The sequence below is a fragment of the Callospermophilus lateralis genome, chromosome 10 (assembly GCF_048772815.1).
Source record: "Callospermophilus lateralis isolate mCalLat2 chromosome 10, mCalLat2.hap1, whole genome shotgun sequence".
In the NCBI taxonomy this organism is placed as follows: Eukaryota; Metazoa; Chordata; class Mammalia; order Rodentia; family Sciuridae; genus Callospermophilus; species Callospermophilus lateralis.
The window spans coordinates 54,746,860-54,772,466 of NC_135314.1; the positions used below are offsets into that span (position 1 = coordinate 54,746,860).

A 25,607-nucleotide genomic window follows, 5' to 3' on the forward strand; every position below is an offset into this window, starting at 1 on the left:
CCCCTCCTTTGTGTCTTAGACAATGAAAAACTCTGTTGCCATGTTTAGTACTGATCACTGTCAGGCACTGGGCCACATGCCTTACATGCATCCTGTTTACAACCCTTGACCGCATCCCAGGAGGCAGGTGTTCCCACCTTCATTTCACAGAAGAACCTCAGTGGGATGTGACTTACCTGAGGTCACATAGCTAGGAAATGGGGGGCCTGAGATACAAACTCAGTTTTGACTGTGACAAAAATGCTAGTGGTTCTTTTACACATGCAACAAACTCGCCTGAAACAATAGTTATTAAAATGTTATGTCCCAAGCCATACTTCTTGACATTCTGCTTCAGTCTAGAATGAAACCCAGAAATCTGCATCTTTAACTGCCACTCGTGAGTCTAACACATGTGGTCTGGGAATGCATTCTGACAAACTCTCCTCTCACTCCTGCCCCAGAGGAAATGCATGGGCCAGATCTGCATTCACTGTCCCTTCCTCTCCCAGCTTCCCAAGTCACATCTCTTTCTATCCCTCAAGCCCCTTCCTTGGAATCCACTCCAGTGAGTGAACCTCCTTACCTGTGGACATCCACACGATGTACCCATACGGAGCTTTCCTTTATACTTGAAGGGCATGTCAAAAAGTTTTTCTCCAAACTTTGTAGTTATCTCCCTGCCTTTGATTTTTTTTTTGGTGGAGAGGACTTTCAGTTTGTCCTCATATCCATGGCAGCTTCTCACTCCTGCACACTTAACTCTACTCATGTTATTTTCTGGATCTTGTAATAAGAAAATTAGTTTTTTTGAGGAGCTGCTTCATAAAAGAAGTGGCAGCAAGGTTGGTGTGCACATATTCATTCACCAACTGTAAAACCAGAAAGCAAATTCACAGGAGCCAAGCCTGGTTCCTCACATTCCTCCCCACAGAGAAGAAAGCCCAGTCTTTACCCACAGGGTGAGGTAGGTGTGTGGGTACATGCCTTGAGAGACAGAGAGAGAGAGGATGCCTGCACAATGGAGTGGTGCTTGCTAAGGGCTCCTGGCTGGACACCCATAGTTCACAGACCAAGATCCCTACAGGTATCTCTGGAAGAAGACAACCTGCCTCTCAGTCCAACTCAGGCTATTCCATGTACAGGCAGGGCTCTTACCACACACTCATATGCATACATGCATACCCAGAACCCCTGGTTCCCCTCTTGGTTCTCACCTCTGTGTAGGCCTGGGTCACCTGCTCATACAAGGACTGATGGTGGTGGATCGCCAGCTCCAGGTCCTGCATCTCAGACGGCAGGCCACCTTCACTGCACATCTTGCACCAAGCATCTACTCCTGACAAGAACTGAAAGGAGATGCCAGGTGAGTGAGAGTGGGAACACTGGGATGGGGATGTATGGGTTATGTAGAGAGGGTTAGACACCCTGGGAAGGAGCACAGGGACTTACTGGTCTTCAGAGACCATCGCAGCAGGCACAGCTTTTTCCTTTAATTGGCCAAACACTAACCCCTAGAAAGATAAAGGCCAAGCCAGGCAGCTGTTTGGGAAGTATCGTTTCCACACAGAGGTTTGTCATACAACTGTGAGGCCAGACAAGTCATCTAAAGACTTGCCAGGTTACACAACAAATGCAAGGTACAGGTGTAGGAACCGCTCACTACAGCCCACATACACACCAGAGCCTCTTGCTCTGTGCACACCCACAGGCACCCAATAGGGACTGCGTGCAATGTAATGATAGGCCTCCACACCTAAGCTCTGTGTGCACACTGAGAGGTGAAGAGAAGTAGAGAACACCTCCTGCAGGACTACCAGGAACCTGTGGCACTCTGCAGAGACTGTCCCCACAGGGGATGAAGACTAAGGCTCAACAGACTCCCACTTGGGTCAGGTTCCTGCAGGTGGGAGCAGGAAGAACAGTGTAGGGGAACAGACTGTGCTGTGTCTACAGTGACAATGGCTCCTGGGATGTGATATATAGACGCATATCTTAACAGACATCAAATTACTTAAAAATTAAAATTAACAACTGTGGAAGACGATGGGTCTCCGTGCACAAAAGGATGAGCTATCTGAAATCACTCAGATTTATTGGGTGGAAAAATACACCTTTAAAATGCAAATAATTCTTCACCCAACAGTCTGGAATGGTTCTGTCTGTGATTCCCTTCGCCTGGGTGCACAGCTCCATTTAAATTAATTGCCTAAATACCTTTTTATCTCATTGCCTAGAATAGCCCATAGGAGGACAATAAAGAGCTCCCTAAATAAACGCACAGAAAAAATAGTCTTGAATCAGTTTTTTTTTCTCCCCAGCTAAAAAAAATAGCATGGTTTATGAATTTCCCTGAAGGACTGATAATACCCAAGGAAATCACATTAAAAAATAGATACAAATAAAATTGCTTCTGATCCAAACCAATCCAAGTCGGAAAATATCAAATAAAATTTAACTCCTTCGGTTCCTCTCAGCTCTGGCATTCCATTCTCTTCTGCAACTACTCAGCTGCTTGACTTGGTGTCACTGTCAGCTTCAGCCCCTGGCTGTTAAGGTTGATTTTCCATCCTGTATATCTTTGGACCCATTAGGCCATTTCTCAGCAATTCTGGAAAAGTGCCCAGGTGCCATCCAGCATCAGACTGCTGGTACTTGCTGACATCTCAGAAGCTTCTTTGCTGAGTTATTGTTCCTCCAATAACCACCTTACAGAGGAACTCAAAAGCAACTTGACATTCTTGTATCAACTGTGTGGGGAGCAGCTCTTCCAGGTCCATGGATTTCTTTGAAATACTCTAACAGGAGTCCTAGCTCCAGACAATGGTCAGCTTGAGGAGAGAAGGCCAGAGACAGAGGGAAACAATGCCTTCCTTGCCAATCCAGATAAATTCTTGAATAAAGTGTGAAGGGATAGTGCTGAAGAATAGGAGATTATACCTCAGTATCCTCAAGGTCCTAAAAAATGGAGTGGTCACTATCAATCACTACTTTAAAAGGAAAGGTATGACTAGATTGCTCTCAAAGTGTAGGGCTATGCTTGATGTGTGACTCAATTATTTATTTCAGTGATAGGAAGGTTGTAGGTGGAAATAAACAGGCAGAGAAATTTAAAAGATACCAGGATAGTGTATAGAGTGAGTACTCATGGTAGTAATGTCTGCTATCTTGTACACACTAGGCATCTTATATATTCCATCTGCACTGTCACATCCTTATAACAGCCCTATGAGGCTCATGATCACCACATTAGAGAGGAGAAAACAAGTTCAGAATGGTGAGGTGATTCACCTAAGAGTTAATGAATAGTGGACTAGGGTTAGAAGGCACAGATCTGGACTCCAAGTCTAGACTTTTTCAATTATCCTATATTGCCTTCTCTGTTAAAATAGAAGGAGAGTTCAAGGTATAACCATGTGTCTGAGGCTCTTTGATCTGTGAGTTACCCAAATGTGATACCAAGAAAGAAACTCAGGTTAAGACCATAGGCTTTGATGTTAGACACACCTGAGCTGAAATCTCAGTGACCCCATAGATTGTGTGATTTTTAACAGGGGTAGGTGAGCAAACACTTAACAACCAGCATATATATGCAATGCTCTTTATTATAATTTCATGTAGCCAATGGATTTCCTGTAGGATGTTTTGGTTGAACTCTTGAATCTAGTCAACCTACGGCTGCAGCGGACAAACTTGTAGAGTTCTGACACTGATAATGCTGAGTGATATTTTCACTTACATTAAAGAGTAAAGTAAAAATGAAAACACCTAAAGACTTATGTCAGCATTTCACTTGTTCATCATTGATGTTTGTGTCTTCTTTGCTGAATCAAATGATGATTTTTGAAGATAAGAAGAATATCTCCTTGATTTTATGTGTTACAATGTAACAACTATAGAAGGGCACATTTTAAAACTAAGTATATATTTTAAAACATTTCTCCCTCATTTTCTTAAGACCCTAGTCAATCAACAAAACCATAAATCAAGCCCTGGTTTGCAGCATGTGATGCTTCTGTGGTGTAAAACTCCTACCATGGTCATTTTAAACTACCAGTGTGATATCATTAAATGTGCAGAGGGAAGAGATGACCATCAGCATGCAGTTGTTTAGGATTTCCCCTCCAGGGAAAAAAAAGATAAAAATAACTTCAAGAACATAGATAATAACTAAACACAGCAGAATAATCAGGAAGTTATGAGTTTTGAATCCTTACTACCTTTGCTTTTAATAAAACATAATTATAAATTTATATAATTTAGTTTTAAGTAGCTCATAAAATTCCTGAAAACTTAATAACTGGCTTTCCATGAGCTGGCCTGAACCAGGCTCCAACATATCACAGGTTCTTAGGCAGGTCACTTAATCTCTCTGAGCTCTAGTGCTCCTTTTTGTTACTAACCTTACTAACATGGGTTAGTAAGGTCACTCACTGGCCAATGCTCAGCCACTTAATAAGTAAATGGCAACTATTTATTTCTACCCATTATGTTGTTATTATCTATAACAAATGCTTCATGTAAATTAATTTCCCCCTGCTCACAGAACTCAGTGATCACTGGACTTTCATCCTTTTGGTCTCTCGGAATGTATACCAAGTAGACAGTCAACACCCACCCTCACCACCACCCCAACCATAAACTACTAAGCAGGACATGGCTTATTTTTAACTGCTACCTCCTAACAGGATATGGGTCCCTTTTATTTATTTTTGTTTGTTTTTGTTTTGGGGGGTAGCTGGGATTAAACTTAGGGGAACTCAACCATATCCCCAGCCCTATTTTGGATTTTATTTAGAGACAAGGTCTCACTGAGTTGCTTAGCACCTTGTTTTTGTTGAGGCTGACTTTGAACTCAAGATCATCTTGCCTCAGCCTCCTGAGATGTTGGGATTATAGGTGTGCACCACTGTACCAGGCCCCCTCTTATTTGTATGTCAAGCAAGGCCACCAAGAGCTAATAGTGTTTCTTTGTGAACACGGAGGCTATGAAAAGGTAGAACACCAGTTACTGCTGCAGCTGTTCAGCAGGGTCTTGGGTGTTTCAAAAAGACAGTAGGGGATTTCTGCCGAGATGGCCTTTGTGTCCCCACCTTGCCATCCATCCCCCACTCCTGTTCTCTTCCCACTTTCAGCAGCCACCAAAGGTCTCTAGGCCTCACCTGTTCAGCCTTCTGATGGAACACAGCAGACATAGCCAGGATGGTGCTGCGTTCGTCCAAGGCAGCGGCGAAGCTCTTCCACTCCTGGTCTAGCTGCGTAGAGATCTGCTTGATTTGCTGGGAGGCATAATGGCCAGCCTCAGAGAGGCGGGAAGCCACAGACATGATGCGGTTGATATTGACATAGGCATTCTGGGAAGCAAAGGAGAGTGGATGTTTAGTGGGGCAGGCTGAGAAGATATCCACTGGGCACTTGTGGGGTGGGTATGTTTTGGGGGGAGGAGGCTACCCAAAATGAAAAGTTTAAGAGAGGCTGATATCAGCCATACTGGTGTAACCATTGTGGGTCCAAGGGAAGTTATTCTCTATACTATAAAATCTTGGTAGATGGCGGCAACAGTAGCTGAGACTTCTCCTTCTGGAGAACCAGCACAGTTTTTGTGCCAATTATTAATGCACATTAATCCATGGAATATCTTATATGATCCTCATATCGAAAAGGTCACTCTAGGGGGATGGCACAATTCAAGAGCACTCTTTGAAAATAAATGGTTCAGACTAGGGTTTAAGCTGAAGGAGGCAAAGACGTCTCTCTTATTCAGGAGAGAGATGCACCCAGGACATTACAACATGGCAGCGGTGCTCACCAAAGACAGCACACGAGACATGATGATTCTACATCTCTCTGTAACAGACCAAAGATGCCTCTCCCATCCTCCATCTCCACCCTACCCCCCACTGCCTCTGTCAGAAGAGCTGAGTCACTGGCCACCAGTCAGGGTGTACATAAATACAGCATGTGGAGCCACATTTTTCCATGATAAAAATAAGGTCTGTGGACCCCCTTATCACTGCTGACTTGGGAACACTTCACCTGATCCCAGATGGCATCTGTGGTTACTCCAAAGAGCACTTACGGGGACTCTCTTGACCCTTTGTCTCCTTCTGTCTTGTGTTTTGTTTACATTCATCCTCATCTTTGCTTGCCAATTAAAAATTCATGAACATATGCATTGTTTCCTACCAGACCAGCAAAAAAATCCCTCCAGCAAGAAACAAGACAAAACCCCCACAAACATAAGACAGTAGCGATTCCGGTTATTTTTAACTGCTACCTCCTATTTAATCGTCTGAAGTGTCAAAACAATCAAGTAATATTGTGGCATCCACAGGGAGCTTCTCTGAATCACACCATGTCTGCCTGAGGAAGGGCCAGGGAGGCAAGTTATTCACACACCTTCACTCTTTGTTATAAATCTTCTCAAATGATAATAAATATTCTTCACCACAGCATTTTCTCTAGGCTCTATTAGCTCAGGTATAGTTCATTAATACTGGGGAGGCTTAATGAAGGTTCTTTATTTTCCTCTGCTACTTCCCTCATGGTTCCCATTCATCTCAGCTGCCCCCAGCCTCCAAGCACTCCATCCCAAACCTGGGCCGGGTTGACAAGGTCTCGCTTAATCTAAAAGTTCTCTGTGGAAGCTTAAGAGGTTAAGTGAGGTACTTAAACACAAATCCATCCTGAAGTCTAATGACCCCTGTGTGCCATCTCTGTTTTTAGTCTGGTGTGAGACCTTCCACACACACAGCGCATTTCTGTAACAGAGCTACAATATTACTGACCGTGATTATGTGAAATAACTACCCTTCAAAGACTAGGAGTCATTATCAGCCCTATTTCTGAGTTAGAACACAAATTCTTCTGAAAATTAAACTCTATTTATAGAACTGACAGGAAAAAACACTGTACTTAGAAATAGAAGAGGGAAAGAGAAAAAAAAAAAGCATGTACTGATTTTAATAGTTTTACCTTCTAGAGGAATAACATTGAACTCCCTCCCTCAAATTTCTTGCTTCTATCATTGTCTTAATTTGGGTTTTCCCCAAAGCAGACCTTGAATTAAGAAAAGAATTTGGGGCAGATAGTTGACTTGGGAGGTCACAGAGAAGACTTTTGTATGGGAAGTGAATAAAAGATGTATTGCTTGCTGGGTTCATGCTCTGAGAAGATGGGGTTCAATCCCTCTGGAGACCTTTTGAGAAACTATAGAACATATTTCTAACCTGTCCGGCTGAGGAGAATCTGGGGTATTCATGTACTAGGTCCTACTGCTCATCTGCAAATGACCTCCAGGACTGGCTAAATGGTACAGGTGGGACTTTGAGTCTAATAGGGTTGTCCTCCCTGACTGGGTTAAAATCCTAAACTCTCAACATTTGTCCAGACCTGTCTATGGTGTCTGGTTTTCCTGTCGGGGAGGAAGGACTTATGTACAGCTTTGGCCAGATGGGATGCAAGAAAAGCAATAAGAGGTGCTGGAGTTGCAGCTCAGTGGTAAAGCACTTGCCTGGGATGTGTGAGCACTAGGTTGGATCCTCAGCACCACATAAAAATCAAAAGTAAAAGCATTGTGTCCATATACAACTAAAAATATATATTTAAAAACAATAAAAGCATGGCATTTCCCTGTCCCCAGGTGCATCCTCGCCACCTGTTTACATTTTCCTCCTACCCAGGGAACAGAGGGAGGTGAACTTCCTAGCTTTAGAGATGTCCCACTGTGGCTGCCTCTAAAGACTGTTAACAGCTTGTCACTCACTCAAATATTTATGGAGAGTGGACCAGGCTCTGTGTTGGGGGTTGTGGGAGATCAAAGAGAGTTGAGACAGGATTCCTGCCCACCCACCCCTTTGCCCTCAGGAGCTCACAGCTGAGATTTAGATAAACCCTCAAATAACAATAATTTAAAACAAAATGAAATCAAAGCTTCCACAGAGGTGGAAGCAAGTCACTGTGAGGGCTCTGAGGGAAGGGATCTAAGCCACTAGCTGGGATGTTGGGAAGGGGCTTTCTGTGCTTATATGTGCTCACTCAAGGGTATAGGAAGGTGGCTACTCTCCCAGGTTCCCTTCAACTTAAGTCTGTGGTCGCAGATGAACACTAACAACAAGCAAACAGACCACGTTTACCCTTCATTCTGGAGACCAGCACAATAAATGCTTTCGTGTTTGCTTACTAGTGGGCAGGGAGATGGCTTACTAAAACTAACAAATAATTATGTTTCACAAAAGAAGTAGAGGCAGCATTCCTCACAATAGAGGGATAGATAGAATGCTGACTTGTGCATTTATTGGGTCGTTGTCCCTCCCACCCCATAGCTCCTTTATAGAATATCACAACACCCTGGGGAGTCACACTGTCCAAATTCATCAGCTTCTTCATAGTTTTTTTTTTTTTTTTTTTTTTTTTTTTTTTTTTTAACTGTAGAACCAGAGAGGAATGGCAGATAGATTCTGAACTGTAGTTGTCCCTCAGAATGAGGACAGTCGCGAACTAAATGAGAAGGGAAGAATGGCAGGGAAGGTCTCCAATTACTTAAAAGGAAAGAGCAAGGTCAACAAATGGATAAAGCATGTGAATAAATAGGGGTGCTTAGTTGCTAGGCATAAATGACATTTTGTGGTCTTTGGTCAGTCCATCAAGTAGTTCTGAGTGACTGTTTATGCCTCTGTTAAAGAACATTTGCGAGTCACTGCTTTTTCAGTGAGTTGTTTGTCCTTGGGACATGGCCAGCAGGAATGGTTATTTTGGCTCTTTTTGGCCTTTCCATCTTCTACCAGCTGCCCCTCTACCCTTTCCAATTGGCCTGGCACTCTCGTTCTTCCCAGTCAGCCTCAAATGCCTTTCCATTAGCAGAGCTGCCCACCCATCAAGGGCATCAAGCCACTGGGCCAGGAGTCAAGAGACATGAGCTCTGGTTCTAGGTCTGGCATTCACTTAAGATGTAGCTGACTCCTCTGTATCTCGGTTTGCTCACCTGTAAAATGGGGTGAGGAAGGAGTGGGGAGGTAGTTTATCTAAGTGATCTCAGAGTAAGCAGTGCCCAGGAGGCAAGGGCAATAGTTCTGTCTACCCAGAGGTCCACATGCCTCAGCACCTCATCCTGGCTCTGCTCATTGCCCTGAAGTGTGGGCACCAAGGCTGCAGCCAGACCCTCTCAGGCTCCAGGTGATCAAGGGCTAGCTGCCCTTTCTCTCTCATTCTCCTCAGGCCCTTCCCCTGAGCTAAACTACTCAGACTAATCACCTTCTCTGGCCAAAAAAAAAAAAAAGTAACTTGATTAATAATTCTGCTTTGATGAGCATCTTCTTAAGTCCTGACTTTAAAACTGCTTTATGAAATTTAGATTCCTCATGCATATGTAGTGCTATTATTATGATTCAAAGTGTGGCATAGCTCAATCTGTAACTATGATCTATCCTGCAGAATGCAAGGCACCTGTAGCATCGTCTGCTACATCATCCACCAATCCTACCTCAAAGCCTTTCATCCAACATTTTAGTCACAAGCAGGAAAAAAAAAACTAAATTCCAGTAAAATTGTGCTAACTTAAAAACCGCCAGGTATTGTCACTGTGCCCCACTTTTGCTACTTAAAATTTTCCCATTTCCTTGTTTCATTGCCAAAGTCACTAACTGGAGATAACAGGATGGTGGACCCCTTTGCCTAAGGCCTTGCCTCCTGCTGCAATCAACTGAATCAACTTTGCAGAATCTTGATGATAGCTTTCATCCTGCCAAAAGGGCTCCCACTTTGAACCTGGTTCCTGGCTTACCCCAACTGGCTAAAAAAAAAAAAAAATGATGTTACTTGCAAGAAAATGAGAACTTTCCATCCATTAAAAACAGCCAATTTTTCTCTGTAAGTGAGATTTCATCTGTTGTATAATCTGAAAGAGATACTGGTTCTTCTAGAGACAACCATTTAATATAAGCTACGATTTTGGTAATCTTAAGCATGTTAAAACCTGATTATAAGAGGTAATTGCCAAGTGTGTGTGTGTGTTATTTGAATCTCATTCACTTTTATTCTAAAAGTAGGGATGAACTTTACATATCTATGGTCACAGTTCCCCACTTTGAATCAGAAAGTCTTTTTGTGAGTCACATGAGATGATGTAAAGCTCACAGTCAGTTGCCCAGCACATAACCATTACTGCAATGAAAGTCATACCTTTTCCTTCACCCAGTACCAACGGACTGGCATTAACTCTCCAGTTTGTACAAAGTATCAGTAAAAGGTATAACAAAAAGAAAAGCTATTCCAACAGATTTTATATCCAAAGTCCCATTGTATTTCACAGAGAGCAGGTCACAATGTCCCCTACTATTTCTGGGAAAAGGCCTTTTCTACAGGATCTGCCACACAGTCCTATAGTTGTCAGAGCTGCCCTAGCTGCCTGTCAGGCTCCTGCCCTACTTAACCATGTACCCTCTGCTGGCAGATACCTGTCCTCCAGGGGTTAAGGGCTAGAGCCCTGAATGATCTAAAAGGTTTTCCTTAACTCAGATGGATCAGAGAATTCTGAATCAACCAATGACTTGAGTTTTGAGTCATGCTCTTTCAACATCATGTATGTGTATTGTATGTGTGTGTATGTGTGTGTGTGTGTGTGTGTGTGTATGTGTATTTATGTTCAAATTCCTACTTTTATCCAACTCATTCTTCCTCCCCCGCCCCCGTGGACCTAACCTAGGGCCTTGTGCATGCTAGGCAAGCGATCTACCGCTGAGCTACATCACCAGCCCTCATTTTTCTTACAGAGGCAAAAAGGTTATTTCTGTTTTTTCCCCCACATTATAAATGATGCTAGGGGTTTGAAGGTATTTTTATTTTAAAAACCATTATAATGTATCTTTAATATTTTTGGCCAGGTTATACTCCATCAACATTGTATTTACAATTCTCCACCTCTCTTGACTTTGGTAAAGTTTTTATTTATTTTTTTTAAGTGAAATACAATTTACAAATCGTGAGTAAGAGGCAAGTTTTAATAAACAAATACTGCTTTTATAAGGGAAGGAATGCCAAATCACTTTAATTAAAGTTTTTTGGAAGCCAAATTCAGGTAACAATGTCATTTTTACAGTTAGCAGGGAAAAAAGGAACCCAGATATTTCTCTTCCTTCCTTCCCTTTTTATTTTCTCTCTCAACCTACAGAAGCTCTTTTATTTCCTCCTCATTATTATTGAGATTAAACCCTAGTTACAGTATACAATATTAAGGGAAATCTGCAGGAGGAGAGTCATAAAAGCTCATCCTGGCAGTGTGTGAAGGGAGAGGAGGGCAGTTTGCTGCTGGTCATTGTCACCCCACGATTCTACTACTGCCTGCTGCCTATATGCCCGTGAATTTAGAATAAAGCCAAGAAAAGTATACAGGGTGGATTATCTGAGATTTTTAAAAGAGCAACATATCACAACTTTTACTTTTATGTCACATGTTCTTAAAAGTAGTCACTTTAAAAAGCTGGGCACTGAATCCCCACATCCTGCCATTGTTTACGCACACTGAATCAAAATTCATCATAGAAACTGAGATACTCTGAGAAGGACATTAGGTATTGTTAACAAATTGATATAACCATCCAGACCCTGGTCTTGGGCAGCTAAGATGAGGCTCCAGGTCCATTGGGCGGGGTGGAGGGGGTCCAAAAATGTTTTTCAGCAATATCTTCTTTATTTTATAAGACTGAACTTGTACTTATTTTTGTTACCTTCAAAATAAGCTCTTTCTCAAAAGATGAAAATTTCTCTTCTCTGATGATAGTTGAGAGAATATGCTTTGGGTTTTAATGGAATTCTAAATTTTGATCAAGAGCAGCATCTGTATACCATGCCACCCCAAAGGGGAAGCACCCTAATGCTTAGGATGTTATTGCATATTGTGCTCCTTGTGCTGAAGCCCCCCTAGGCTTACCTGAAACCAGCTGTCAGGGTCACCTCCTTGCCCCCAGTCAACCTTCCTCCTTGAAGTGGCATTTTAGGTTTCCTTTATCCCAAAGGCACCTTTTCTCTTAGCAGAAACAGCTCTATTTTAAATTCCTCCCTGGACTTTGGTGGAACTTGCTGGCTCCCTCTTAGTTGTCATCAGAGACCACAGAGCTTCCCAGGCATGAAAATGTGAGCGAGTAAAGACAGGCCAGGTCTGTGAGGCAGAGCTCAGCTCCTCCATTCATATGCAACCTGGATAAAGCGGGGCTCTCTAACCCAGATATTTTTTAAATCCACCTAGCAGGTACTTAAAAACCTTGTTTGTTAAATCAATCAAGTGATGTGTTCAAAGCCATAAAGAAGCCAAACTGAACAGAACCCCGGCCTCTTAATCCCCACTCTGGGTCACCCCTCTGCTTATTGTTACTTTTTTCTAGTGCCCTATAGATTATTTGTAAATTTTGTTATACTCAAAAAAAAAAAAAAAAAAGAGCTTTGAGGAGAAGTATTTGAGGTTTTCCCATATAACTTTCAGAGGCTTTGTGAGTAATATTTAATATCAGCAAGAACAAAGAGATTGTGCCAAAGCGAAAGAGAAAGCTCAGGCTCACCTTTCTCCAACTGAATAATACCATATGTATTACTTACATCTTTGCTAGTCCCAAGCCCACTTTGGGTCCTAAAGCTGTTAAAGCATCAGCTTATGATTAATTAGTTTAACATTACCATGTAAACCTGCTGATCCCACCTCAAAACATATGGGCACTGGGATGGTAACATCTGGAGTAAGAACTGTCCATGCTTGAAACCATACTACAACAGCCACGGGATGGGATGAGCTCGAAATGAAACTTCCAACTTCTGCATCCCACAAACAACAGTGCCCTCTTGGGTAGGTGGGGGGTGGCAAACAGGGCAGCTGATGGATGATTATCTGGTCAAGTCTGGATGAACAGTAGGTCAAACCATGTGGAAGCCATCTGTCACTGTTGGACAGAGAAAGGAAAGGAGCAGGAACAGGTCCAGTGCTCAGCAAAGATAACATTGGCCCATGAGTCCTTCTGTCCCTCTGGCCTGGCTGGCAGTAGTGATGTTTCCTCCAGCAATTGCTTCACAAACCATTAAGCAGCCATGAAAACAAGCGCCTGGCCATATGTTCAAGAGCCATAGAAACCCAGGAGCAGGTTTAAGGAAAAGAGAAACCACCCTCCTATCTCTCCTTCCTCAGCTCTGAGTGGAGCCTCCTTGCAGGGATGGATGTCTTTATGTCAGGTGTCACTGCGGGATTGAAACGGTAGAGAAGAGTGGGTACACCTGGAATTAAACATAGGGACACCAGTGGGGAAAGTGACAGGGAGCAACACAGCTCTTTGGGTTGAGATGGTTAATTTTAGGCTGCCTTTAAGGTTGCAATCTGGAGATATAAGACTTCAGGAAAATGCATTTGTCAGGATTTTATTCACCAGCACTTTCCTATACAGGCCCTGACCACCCCAAACTGTCTTCAGCCATAGTATCACCTGTGAGCTGGCAGCAATGCAGAATCCCAGGCCCCTCCCCTACCTTCTGAATCAAATCTGCATTTTAACAAGACTGTCCCAGGTGGCAGATATGCACATAAATGTCTTCAAAACTCAGTAGCTTGGAACTCTGAGGAGATGCCCTAAATAAGAATGACTTTTTCTAGCACTCAAGACCCTGACAAAAATAAACAACTATACACTGGCCAAATATAACATTGTGCCAAATCTTATATCTAAAATGCAGGACCACTTTTCATCTTTATCCCCCGCTTTCAGATGAAGTGATCGGGTTCTGAGGAATTTCATTACTTTGCCCGAGATTACATAGTGAGGAAGGAAATATTGAGCTTCAGTTAGCACCTAGTGCCCATGCTTTTACCCAACAGAATGCTTTACTTTGTCTTAAATGTGAATGCTGTTGGGCTAGCCAAGGATGTTCTTCAGGGGAGAGGAGAGATGATGAAGAGACATTTCTCTCAGAGGGGCTGAGGTGGTGGCTCAGTGGTAGAGCACTTGCCTGGCATGTGTGAGGCACTGGGTTCGATACTCAGCACTGTATATAAATAAATAAAAGATCCATTGACAACTAAAAAATATTTTTAAGAATTTCTCCCAGAGATTTAAGAAATCATACCCAAAAGAAACAGGGCCTCTGGAGAGAGAAATCAAGAAAAATGTCTCCATCTCTGAAGCGTCCCCAATGAGCCCTTGATTTAATACCTCAGCACTGACATGGGCAGAGGCTCAGCAAGAGGACTTCTCCTCCTCTCTACCTGAAAACCTGAGGCTAGTCACTCTCGAGAACAGCTATTTATCCACACAGAACCACAAAGAAAGCTCAAGCAAATCTTTTCCCCTTTAATCAACATCTAGCTTTATTGCCTGAGTCTTAAATCTGCTATGTATTTATTTATCTATCCAGTCAACAATGCAAGTCATGGTACAAACAGAGGACAAGACACAAAATTCTTAGGCTCATGGAACTTCTGTGTTAGTAGGCAAGTCAGATGACAAGTTACTAAAGATGTACCATATATTTATTTCAGTGCTGTATAAAATACAGGTGGGAAAAGGGTAGAGTGTGATGGAGCTGAGGAGGGCAACATAAGATCAAGATGCAAGGGAAGGCTTCTCTGAGGGGGATACCTGAATGAAGTGAGAGAGGGAACCACGTGGCTGCCTGGAGAAGAGGCTCCAGGTACAGGGCACAGCAGGGCAAAGGCCGCCAGGTAGGAATGTCTTTGGTGGATCAAGAAACAGCCAGAAGCTCAGGGTGACTGGGGCAGATGAGTAAGTTTTAGAGGATAAGAGAGGTCACTGGGGCCCACAATATGTAGTCCCCAGGAATCCATGGCAAATTATTTGAGCTATTATCCTGCAAAGAGTGGGAAAATATTAAAGCACTGTTAGCAGAGGAGTGACAGGGTGTGATGTACTTTACCTTTTGGCAGGATCCCTTGGGCTGTTGTGTTGAGAATGGATGGTAAAGGAGAAAATATGGAAGCAGGGAGACCAGGAAGGAGATACCAGGGTGGTAGCCACAGAAGCAGTGGCAAGTGGTCAGATTCTAGATATATTTTTAGGGGAGAACTGACAGGACTTGCTGAAGGAAATCCATTAGCTCTTCCTCCTTTCCAGGCTCCAGGCTGTGTCATGAACTCTGACCTCTGCTCTTTGTACTTGCCTACCTTGTCCTGACCTCTTATGTAACTTGAATTTCCTGATTTGCAAACTCATCTGCATGTCCATGATCAATCTCTGTCCTTCATCTGGTGCTCCTGGTCAGCTACTACTCATGTCCTAGAGTAGAATTTGCAACATTACTGATGCTTAATACTATCCATACTTTGTATATGTGCCCTGCTTTAAGTTTAAGACCTTTCATGTACATCATCTCCTCTTGCATTAGGTTTTATGGACCATTTCATGCCTTTCATTCAACTGCAGGAGACCTCAAAGAAGAGGCATGTGTCAGCTCTGGCTGGATTTCAGACGAATTAACTCCTTGGCAGCTGCAGACCTGGCAGTGAGCAGGCATCCCTGTAGATTAGTATGTGTAAGCCTGTAGGTGAGCTGAGCTATGAGACTCAGGGAGCAAACACAGGGAAGGCACACAAATAATCTGAGGCAAGAAACCTGCTAATAGACAGCTCCAGAGGGCAGTGGATAGAAGCCAGGAAAGATGTACCAGGGATGTGGGCAGAGAACCAGGAATGAAGGAAAAGGGAAGGGAAATCTGAGGGTAGGAGGTAGTAAACAATCAAGAGAGAAGGCTGAGCCTGGCCAGTACTAACCATGAGTCAGAAGTCTGAGTCTTCAGCCAAGCCCTGAGGGTGAGACTTCCAGAGGGGACCCAGGCCAGATGACTGACAGCAGGTAAGGGAAGCCTGCTCTGTGCACTAGAGTGACGCTGAGAATCCTTTGCCTAAGGCCAGAAGCTTCCCTGTGTTTCCTATTTGAACAGGATTCAATCCCCAAACATGGCTGATTAGAGATTGGTGGGTAAAGGCAAATGGAATATCTAGAAGGGTTGGGTGAGGAGCAAGGAGTAGGGAGCAAAGATAGACTAGCACTCTCCCTCCCTGGATATTCCTGACATCGGAGGGAAGTCCTCACCCTCCAACTCCACAGGTTAATTATCAACAGCTTTATGGTTTGATCCCAGGGCTAATTCACTTGGCTTATTTTCTTCATCTTAGACCAGTGACTCTCAAACTGGTTCTCAACCTCGTACAGATTTCCTGGGTCCCACCACAGTACAGTTAAACTGGATTCTAGTGCAATAGGCCCCAGATGGGGTATTTCTTTCTTTTTTTTTTTTTTATCCTTTTATTTGCATTTATTTTTTGTTGAATTTATTCCCGTGCCATAAGTTTTTGTTTCTTTAGCTTCTTCTGGGATATCTTTTTCTTCTGTGCAACCTCCTCTTCTGGTTTAGGAACAATTTGTTCCTTTTCAGTGAGGATCATCTCAATGTGGCAGGGGGAACTCATGTATGGGTTAATCCGACCATGAGCTCTGTAAGTACGACGACGCATCTTGGGTGCTTTGTTCACATGGATATGTTCAATGACCAGAGAATCTACATCTAAACCCTTAAGTTCAGCATTACTCTCTGCATTTTTAAGCATGTGCAGCAAAAATTCAGCACTCTTTTTGGGCCACCGGCCCTGTGTCCAGCCCCACTGTTTGGCCTGGGCACACCTCCCAACTCCACCATTGTAACGCCGGAATGGCACACATTGCTTCTTTAATGTGACATCTTTCAGGTACTTGGTGGCTTTTCGGATATGCATACCCTTGATGGCTTGGGCAGTTTCACGGGTGTTCTTAAAGTGAACACGAAGATTTGAGCCTCTTGATTTGCATGATTTTGTGGGGTTTTCGGGGTCAAGAGAGTAGCGAACCATTTTCACAGATCACCTCAGGCCGCTTACAGGAAGAGAGGGGGGTATTTCTTTTAAAGCTCCCACATGACTCTAGTGGGCAGCCAGAGTGGAAGCCTGCTTTCTTACACACATGTACCAGCCTCATTAGAGCTGAGCAAAGAGCCCTCCCTCCCCCTCCTTCTCTTGCTCGTCCTCAGGTCTAGTTTAATGTAGATGATGGTACCAAGAGCAAAATTCATAAATTAGGGTCCTAAGCAGAAGAAAAAATAAAATCTCATCCTCCAACTGAGTTGAAAAAAAGGGATATTCCATCCACAAAGCTGTCTGTGAAGATACAAACACTACATCCTGTTCAACTTGATTTGTAAGAACAGGGCTGGCTAGTGATGCGTGCAGGACTTTGCAAATCACAGATTTTCCTAGAAGGCTGGCCTTAGGGACACTAGTGTTAATAGCAACCATTGGACAGATTTTTTTCTTGGCAGAAAAGAGCACTTAGCAGGGGCATTACCCAACTTTAGGATCAGAATCTCAGAAACAAGGAGATTCAGGGTGAAACTTGAAAGACTATGTAGGTCAGTAGTTTATGGACACCAGTGTGTGTCTCTTACAGACCTCATAAGCACCCTATCTCTCAGGCCCATTCCTAATGAACCAGTGCTCTTCTTCACCTTCTTCTGGTGGGCATGTGGCTTCTGCTGGAGTTATGTCTTATGAGCTTCTCAAATTAAAGGCCCTACCTGACCAGTTCTATAACTGCGCTGCCCAAATTTTTTTCAAGGCTGCTGATAGATGCTGTGGTGATCTCGATATACTTATTCATTCAAAAAGTATTTATTAAACACCTACTAGATGCCGGAAATTTTTATAGGTCTTAGGGATACTGCTGTGAATGAAATGGGCAAAGCTCCACCCTTAGGAGTTTATAGTCCAATGGAACAAATTCTGTTTGCCATAGGTACATGAATTTGAGAGTGGTTAAATTGCAAGTTCCCCCCAAAAATAGCTTTGTGTCTTGTGATTCCTGTGTTCTCAGTGTGCATCAAAGGGCACTGCAAATAAAAACAATAAAATTTTGTTGAATATACAAATGAGTGAATGCCTTTAATGTTGGTGGCCACAGTCTGCCATGGCCATTCTCCTTAGCCATTAGGAAAGTTATATCTTCAGAGCATACTACAGGGACATAGCCACATCAATGTTTATAGCAGCACAATTCACAATAGCTAGACTGTGTAACCAACCTAGATGCCCTTCAATAGATGAATGGATAAAAAAAATGTGGCATATATACACTATGGAATATTATTCAGCACTAAAAAATAACAAGATCATGGCATTGCAGGGGAATGGATGGCATTAGAGCAAATTATGCTAAGTGAAGTTAGCAATCCCTAAAAAACAAATGTTGAATGTCTTATCTGATATAAGGGGCGTGACTCAAAATGGGATAGGGAGGAAGAGAATGAGAAGAAGATTACCACTAAATAGGGAAGAGAGGTGGGAAGGAAAAGGAGGGAGAAGGGGAATTGCATGGAAGATGGAAGGAGACCCTCATCGTTATACAGAATACATGTATGATGCTGTGAGGAGGAAAAAAAAAGTGTGTCACATTAGATTGGGTAGAGAGAAGTGATGGGAGGGGAGGGGAGGGGACAGGGGGACAGGAAGGGCAGCAGAATAATTTAGACATTATTATTGCTATATGTATATAGGTGACTGTATGACCAATGTGATTCTGTAACCTGTATAATCAGAAAAATGAGAAATTATACCCCATTTGATTCAAATGTATGAACTGTCAAGATCATTGTACTGTCATGTGTAACTAATAAAAAACCACAAATGAACAAAACTAGGAACAAATCTAACCAAGGAGGCAAAAGACCTCTATAATGAAAACTATAGAACACTGAGAAAGAAACTGAAGAAGACTTTAGAAGATAGAAGGACTTCCCAAGTTCATGGATATGCAGAACATTGTCTAAAATTGCCATATTACCAAAAGCAATATACAAATGCAGGTACAGTGCCCATAAAATACCAATGACATTCTTCACAGAACAATAAAAACCAGTTCCTAAAATTCATCTGGAAAAATAAAAGAGCAAGAATAACAAAGTAATTTCAGGTACCCCCCCAAAGAAAAAACAATGCTGAAGGCATCACAATATCCAACTTCAAACTATACTTTAGAGCTATAGTAACAAAACCTATTTGGTAGTGATAAAAACAGACACATAGACCAAAGGAAGAGAATGGAAGACACAGAGACAAACTCACCCAGATACAGTCATCTAATCCTTAACAAAGGTGCCAAGAATATATGTTGAAGGAAAAAAAGAAATAGCCTTTTAAACAAATAGTGCTGGGAAAACTAGCTATCCATATGTAAAAGAATTAGACTAGAGCCCTATCTCTTAGCTGCACGGAAGTCAACTCAAAATGGATCAAAGACCTAGGAAGTGGACCAGAAGCTATGCAACTCATAGAAGAAAATATAGGGTCAACATTTCAACATATAGGCACAGACAACAACTTCATCAACTGGACTTCTAAAGGTCAGGAAATCATACCAAGAATTAGTAAATGGGATGGCATCAAGTTAAAAAGCTTCAGCACAGCAAACAACAATGTGAAGAAAGAAGCTATGGAATGGGAGGAAAAATTTTGCTTGCTACCCTACTGACGGAGGCTTAATATCCAGAACATATAAAGAACTAAAAACACCACCAAAAATATTTCAATTAATTAATGGACAAATGAATTAGTTCTCAAAATAAATACAAATGGCTAACAAATTTATATTCAACGTCTTCAGAATCAGGGAAATGCAAATCAAAAATACACTGAGATTTCATCTTACACCAGTCAGAATGGCAGTCATCAAGAATACCAACAATATTCCTCAACTCCTACCATTTACTGGCACATGCCATAATTTCACTCTTCTTTAAAGCTGAGTAATATTCTATTGAGTGTGTGTGTATGTATGTATATGTATGTATATGTGTGTATGTGTGTGTGTGTATATCACATTTTCTTCTCTAACATGTGGGTGCTAATTCACAATAAGGCGGGGGGGGGGGCCACTAGGGAAGAATAGAGTTACCTTAGTTTAGGTAGAGGGAAGTGATGGGAGAGGAGGGGAGGAGTTGTGGATATAGGAAAGAAAGTAGAATGAAACAGACATTATTATTGTATGGATATATGCGACTACATGACCAATAGGATTCTGCAACATGTACACCCAGAAAAATGAAATTATATCTCATCTATATATGATATATCAAAGTGTATAAATGCATTCTACTGTCATGTATAACTAATTAAACAAATTTTTAAAATTTTAAAAAAAGAATACCAACAATAATAAATGCTGGAGAGAAAGTGGAGGAAAAGGAAAACTTTTACACTGATGGTGGGATTGTAAATTAGTTCAACACTATGGAAATCAATATGGAGGTTCCTCAAAAACTAGGAGTGGAACCACACTCAACTATATCAATTCTCAGTATTTATCCTAAAGAATTAAAGTCATCATACTATAAAGATAATACATACTCATGTATTTAGCAGCACAATTCACAACAGCCAAACTATGGAACCAGCCTAGGTGTCCATCAATGAATAGATGGATAAAGAAAATGTAGTGTATGTAAATATGCACTTGAATTTTGTTCATCTATAAATAAGAATGAAATTGTCATTTTCAGGAAAATGAATGAAACTTGAGAACATTGTATTAAGTGAAATAAGCCAAACTCAGAAAAATTAAAGGTCATATGTTGTCCCTCATGTGTAGAAGCAATAAAAATGAAAAAAAAAAAAGGTGTGTGAGTAGCTCATGGAAATGAAAGGGAGACTAGTAGAGGTAAAGGAGCAGGAGAGGGAGGAGGGGAGGAAAAGGGAAATCCTGGGGAGCAATAATGGCCAAATTATATTGTTATATTGTGTGCATATATGAATATGCAACAATGAATTTCACCATTATGTATAATGTATTCACCATTATGTATAATTGGAAAAATAAAATATTTTCATTAAAAAGAAACTCTGTATATTTTAGCTTTCACCTTCCTATCCTTTATCCATCAACAAGGAACAACTAATCTTTATAAGTTTGCTGATTCTGAACTTTTTGATATAAAAATATTTTGTATGTTCTTTGGTGACTGGCTTCTTTCACTTAGCGAAATGTTTTGCAAGGTTCATTCATGATATAGTGCATCAGCACTTCATTTCTTTTTATGGCCAAATAAATAATATTCCATTATATGTACATAACACGTTTATTTAGCCATTTATCAGTTGACAGACCTTTGGGTTATTTCCACATTTTGGCTCTTGTGAATAATGTTGCTATAAACATTTGTGTATACTGTTTGGACATCTTATGTGGATATGTTTTCATGTCTCTTGGGTATATATCTAGAAGGTGCCTCACTATGTCATATCAACAACTCTATGTTCAAGTATTTGAGAAATTGCTAGAAACTGCTAAACTGTGTTCCAAAGTGACCACACCATTTTACACTCCTGCCAGCCATATATGAGGGTTCTGCATTTCTATGTCCTTGCCAACGCATGTTATTTTCAGAGTTTTTGAGTACAACACTCCTTGTGGTTATGAAAATATACTTCATTGTGGTTTTGATTTACATTTCCCTGATGAGCAATAATGTCAAGAATCTTTCAATATATTTATTGACCATTTGTGTATCTTCTTTGAAGAACTATCTATTCAGATACTTGTCCATTTTTAAATTGGGTTGTCTTTTTATTATTAAGCTGAGAGAGTTTATATATTATAGATATAAGTACCTTTTCAGATTAATGATTTCTATGTATTTTATCCCATTCCGTGGCAAGTCTTTCTACTTTATTGATTGTATATTGTGATGCACAGTTTTGAATTTTGATGAGGTCTGATATATTTATTTTTAATTTAGTGTGAAGTAATTCTTAATTCTTTTACATAGATTGACCTAATACCATGCATCAAAAAGAATATTACTTCTACATTGAATGATCTTGGAACCTTTACCAAAAATCAGTTGACTGAGACATATGGGTTTATTATGGGCCCTTAATTCTACTCCTTTGATTAATCTATCTTATGCCAGTACCACTATTGACATCTTAACAATATTAAGTCTTTTAATTCATGAATAATAAGTTTTCTATTTACTTATATCTTTAATTTCTTTCAACAATGTTTTGTAGTTTTCAGAGTACAAGTGCTACACTTCTTTTGTCAAGTTTGTTCCCAAGTATTTTGCTCTTTTTTGATAAAAGAATAGTGGTTTTCTTAATGTCATTTCAGGCTGTTCACTGTAAGTGTATAGAAATACAATTGACTTTTGTATATTGATGTTGTATCCCCAAACCTTGCTGAACTCAATTACTAACTAGTTCTAATAATTTCCACAATGTTTTAAGATTTTCACTGTCTACAGGATCATGTCCGCAATGACACAGTTTATTTCTTTCCAAACTGGACGCCTTTTATTTATTTTTACTGAATAACTTCCTTGTCCAGTTGTTGGTAGTATTCCTTTATAATTCTTTTTATTATTCCAAGATTGAGCAGAAGTGACAAGAGTATCTTTCTTGTTCCTGATCCTAAGAGGAAAGTACATAACTGTTTGCCATTAAGCATGATGCTGGCTGTGAATTTTTCATGAGATGTCCCTTCTCAAGTTGAGAAGTACTCCTTTACTCCTAGTTTTTGATTATTTTTATTATGAAAGGATATTGGATTTTGTCAAATGTTTTTTCTGGGTCTATTGGAGATAACCACATAGGGGTTTTCCCCTTCCTTCCTTTTACTGACATTAAACCAAGTTCAAAATCTGGGAATGATTGCAATTAGTGATTTTTTCTCTATATAACTGGATTTGGTTTGATAGTTTTGTTTTAAGTTTTCCCTCCAACATTCATAAGAGAGAATGATGTGTTGTTTTCTTTTATAATAGCTTTGTCTGGTTTTGGTATCAGGTTAAACTGGCCTCAAATACTAACCAGCAAAATATTCCCTCCTCTTGTATTTTTTGTAAAAGCTTGTGAAGAATTAGTACTTATTCTTCAAGTGTTTGTTAGAGTTCGTTGTTGAAGCTGTCTGGGCCTGGGTTTTTCTTCATGTTTTTTTGCCTATTAATTTGATCTCTGCTTGTTATAGGTCTGTTCAGATTATCTATCTCTTCTTGACTCAGTTTCAGTAGTTGCATCTTTCTAGGAATTTGTCCATTTCATCTAAGTAATCTAATTTATTGGCTTATAGTTGTTGGTAGTATTCCTTTATAATTCTTTTTATTTTTTATATGGTTGGTAATAATGTCCTCTCATTTCTTTCCTGGTCATTATAATTAGACATATGCTAATTTTGTTGATCTATTCAAATAGCCAACTTTGGTTTCACTGAATTTCTCTATTGCTTTTCTGTCTTCTACTTCATTAATAATTGCCACCCTAATCTTCATTATTTCCTTACATTTACAGCTGTTACTTTCTCTCTAAGCACTGCTTTAGCTGCATGAGTTTTAGTATCTCAAAGTGTTTTTATGCATCTTAAAGTATTTCCCAATTTTCCCTTTTCCCTTTTGATTCACTGGATATTTAGAAGCAAATTACAAATTTGTTAATTTCTGGAATTCATTTTACTAATTTCTAATTTTATTCTGTATAGTTAGATAACATACTTTATATTTTTTCTATCCTTTTTTCTTAGTTACTGAAGTTTGCTTTATGGCCTAGCCATATGTTCTACCCTGAACAATGTTGCATGCTCTTGAGAAGAACCCAGGGTCTGTTGTTGGATACAGTGTTCTATAGATACCTGTTAGGTCAGTTTGATTTACAGAATTCTGTCTTTTTGTTGGAGTCTTCTATTTCCTTGTTGATCTTCTGCTAATTTGTTTTATCTATTATTAAAAAGAAGGCATTGAAGTCTCCAACTATTATTATTGAATTATTTCTCCCTTCTGTCAACTTTTGCTTCATGTATAAGCGCACCTGTTGTTAGGTGCACATATGCTCTCACCGTTATATCTTCCTGATCAAATAATGCACTTACCATTAAAAATAGTCTTTAGCTATAATTAGGTTTTTTAAAAGTCCACTTAAAACCCTATTTTAATGTAGCTTTCTCATGGTTGCTATTAACATTCCTTTTCCTTTATTAACTGAATTCAAAAGCAATGATATAAAATAATATGTGTACGTTGCATTGTTGAGCCTATGACACACAAGGTGTTTGAATCAGCCAGTATTGGACAAAAAGCAATTACTCCAGATAATAACTGGATGTTTTTTCTATCCTTGGCTTTTCAGTTTGTGTCTTTGAATCTAAAGTATGCTTCCTGTGACGAAAAAGCGACTCCTAAAGAGCAAGAATTAAAACCAAGAATCAACAAATGGGATAGAATCAAGCTAAAAAGTATTTTTCTCAGCAAAAGAAACAATCTGTGAGGTAAATAGAGAGCCTATATCCTGGAAGCAAATCTTTACCCCTCACACTTCAGATAGAGCACTAATCTCTAGAGTATATAAAGAACTCACAAAGAATAAGCACTGAAAAATCAAATAACCCAATTAACAAATGGGCCAAGAACCTGAACAGACACTTCTCAGAAGAGGATATACTATCAATCAACAAATATATGAAAAAATGCTCATCAACTCTAGCAATCAGAGAAATGCAAATCAAAACTACCCTAAGAATGGCAGCTATTACGAAGACAAACAATAGTAAGTGTTGGTGAGGATGGGGGAAAAGGTACACTCACACATGGCTGGTGGGATTGCAAATTGATGTAACCACTGTGGAAAGCAGGATAGAGATTCCTTGGAAAACTGGGAATGGAACCATCATTTGACCCAGCAATCCCTTTCCTTGGTCTATATCCAAAGGATTTAAAAACCACATACTACAGGGACACAGCCACATCAATGTTTAAAGCAGCGCAATTCACAATAGCTAAACTGTGGAGCCAACCTAGATAAAAAAAATGTGGCATATATACACAATGGAATTTTACTCAGCAATAAAAGAGAATAAAATCATGGCATTTGCAGGTAAATGGATGACATTGGAGAAGATAATGCTAAGTGAAGTTAGCCAATCCCAAAAAACCAAATGCTGAATGTTTTCTTTGATATAAGGAGGCTGACTCATAGTGGGGTAGGAAGGGGGAACATGGGAGGAATAGATGAATTCTAGGTAGGGAAGAGAGGAGGGAGGGAAAGGGAGAAGGCAGGGGATTAGCAAGGATGGTGGAATATGATGAAGATCATTATCCAAAGCACATGTATGAAGACATGAATTGGGTGTCAACGTACTTTATATGGAGAGATATGAAAAATTGTGGTATATATGTGTAATAAGAATTGTAATGCAAAAAAATACATGTATAAAGACGTGAATTGGTGTGAACATACTTTATATACAAAGATATAAAAAATTGTTCTCTATATGTGTAATAAGAATTGTAATGCATTCCGCTGTCGTGTATTTTAAAAAATAAAATCAATAAAAATAAATAAATAAAGCATGCTTCCTATAGAAAGCACAGATAGATTGGTTTTATAAAAATTATTTTTGGTAGTTGTAGTGACACAATAACCTTATTTATTTATTTATTTATTTATTTATTTATTTATTTATTGTTTGGCACTTTATACATATTTATTCGATATTTATTTATTTTTATGTGGTGCTGAGGATCGAACCCAGGGCCTTGCATGTGCAAGGGAAGTACTCTACTGCTGAGCCAAG

General features: G+C 40.3%; 1 protein-coding gene across 8 annotated transcripts in view; it reads right to left on the reverse strand.

Moving 5' to 3' along the window:
- Window positions 1-25,607, reverse strand: part of Kalrn (kalirin RhoGEF kinase) — a 627,901-nt gene that overhangs the window by 356,553 nt on the left and 245,741 nt on the right. For all 8 annotated transcript variants that reach the window (XM_076867942.2, XM_076867955.2, XM_076867941.2 and 5 more), the window contains 2 exons: window positions 5,142-5,333; window positions 1,197-1,328 (listed from right to left, as the gene is read on the reverse strand). In XM_076867942.2, the coding sequence (XP_076724057.1) occupies window positions 1,197-1,328; window positions 5,142-5,333 (324 nt within the window). The remainder of the gene's footprint in view (window positions 1-1,196; window positions 1,329-5,141; window positions 5,334-25,607) is intronic.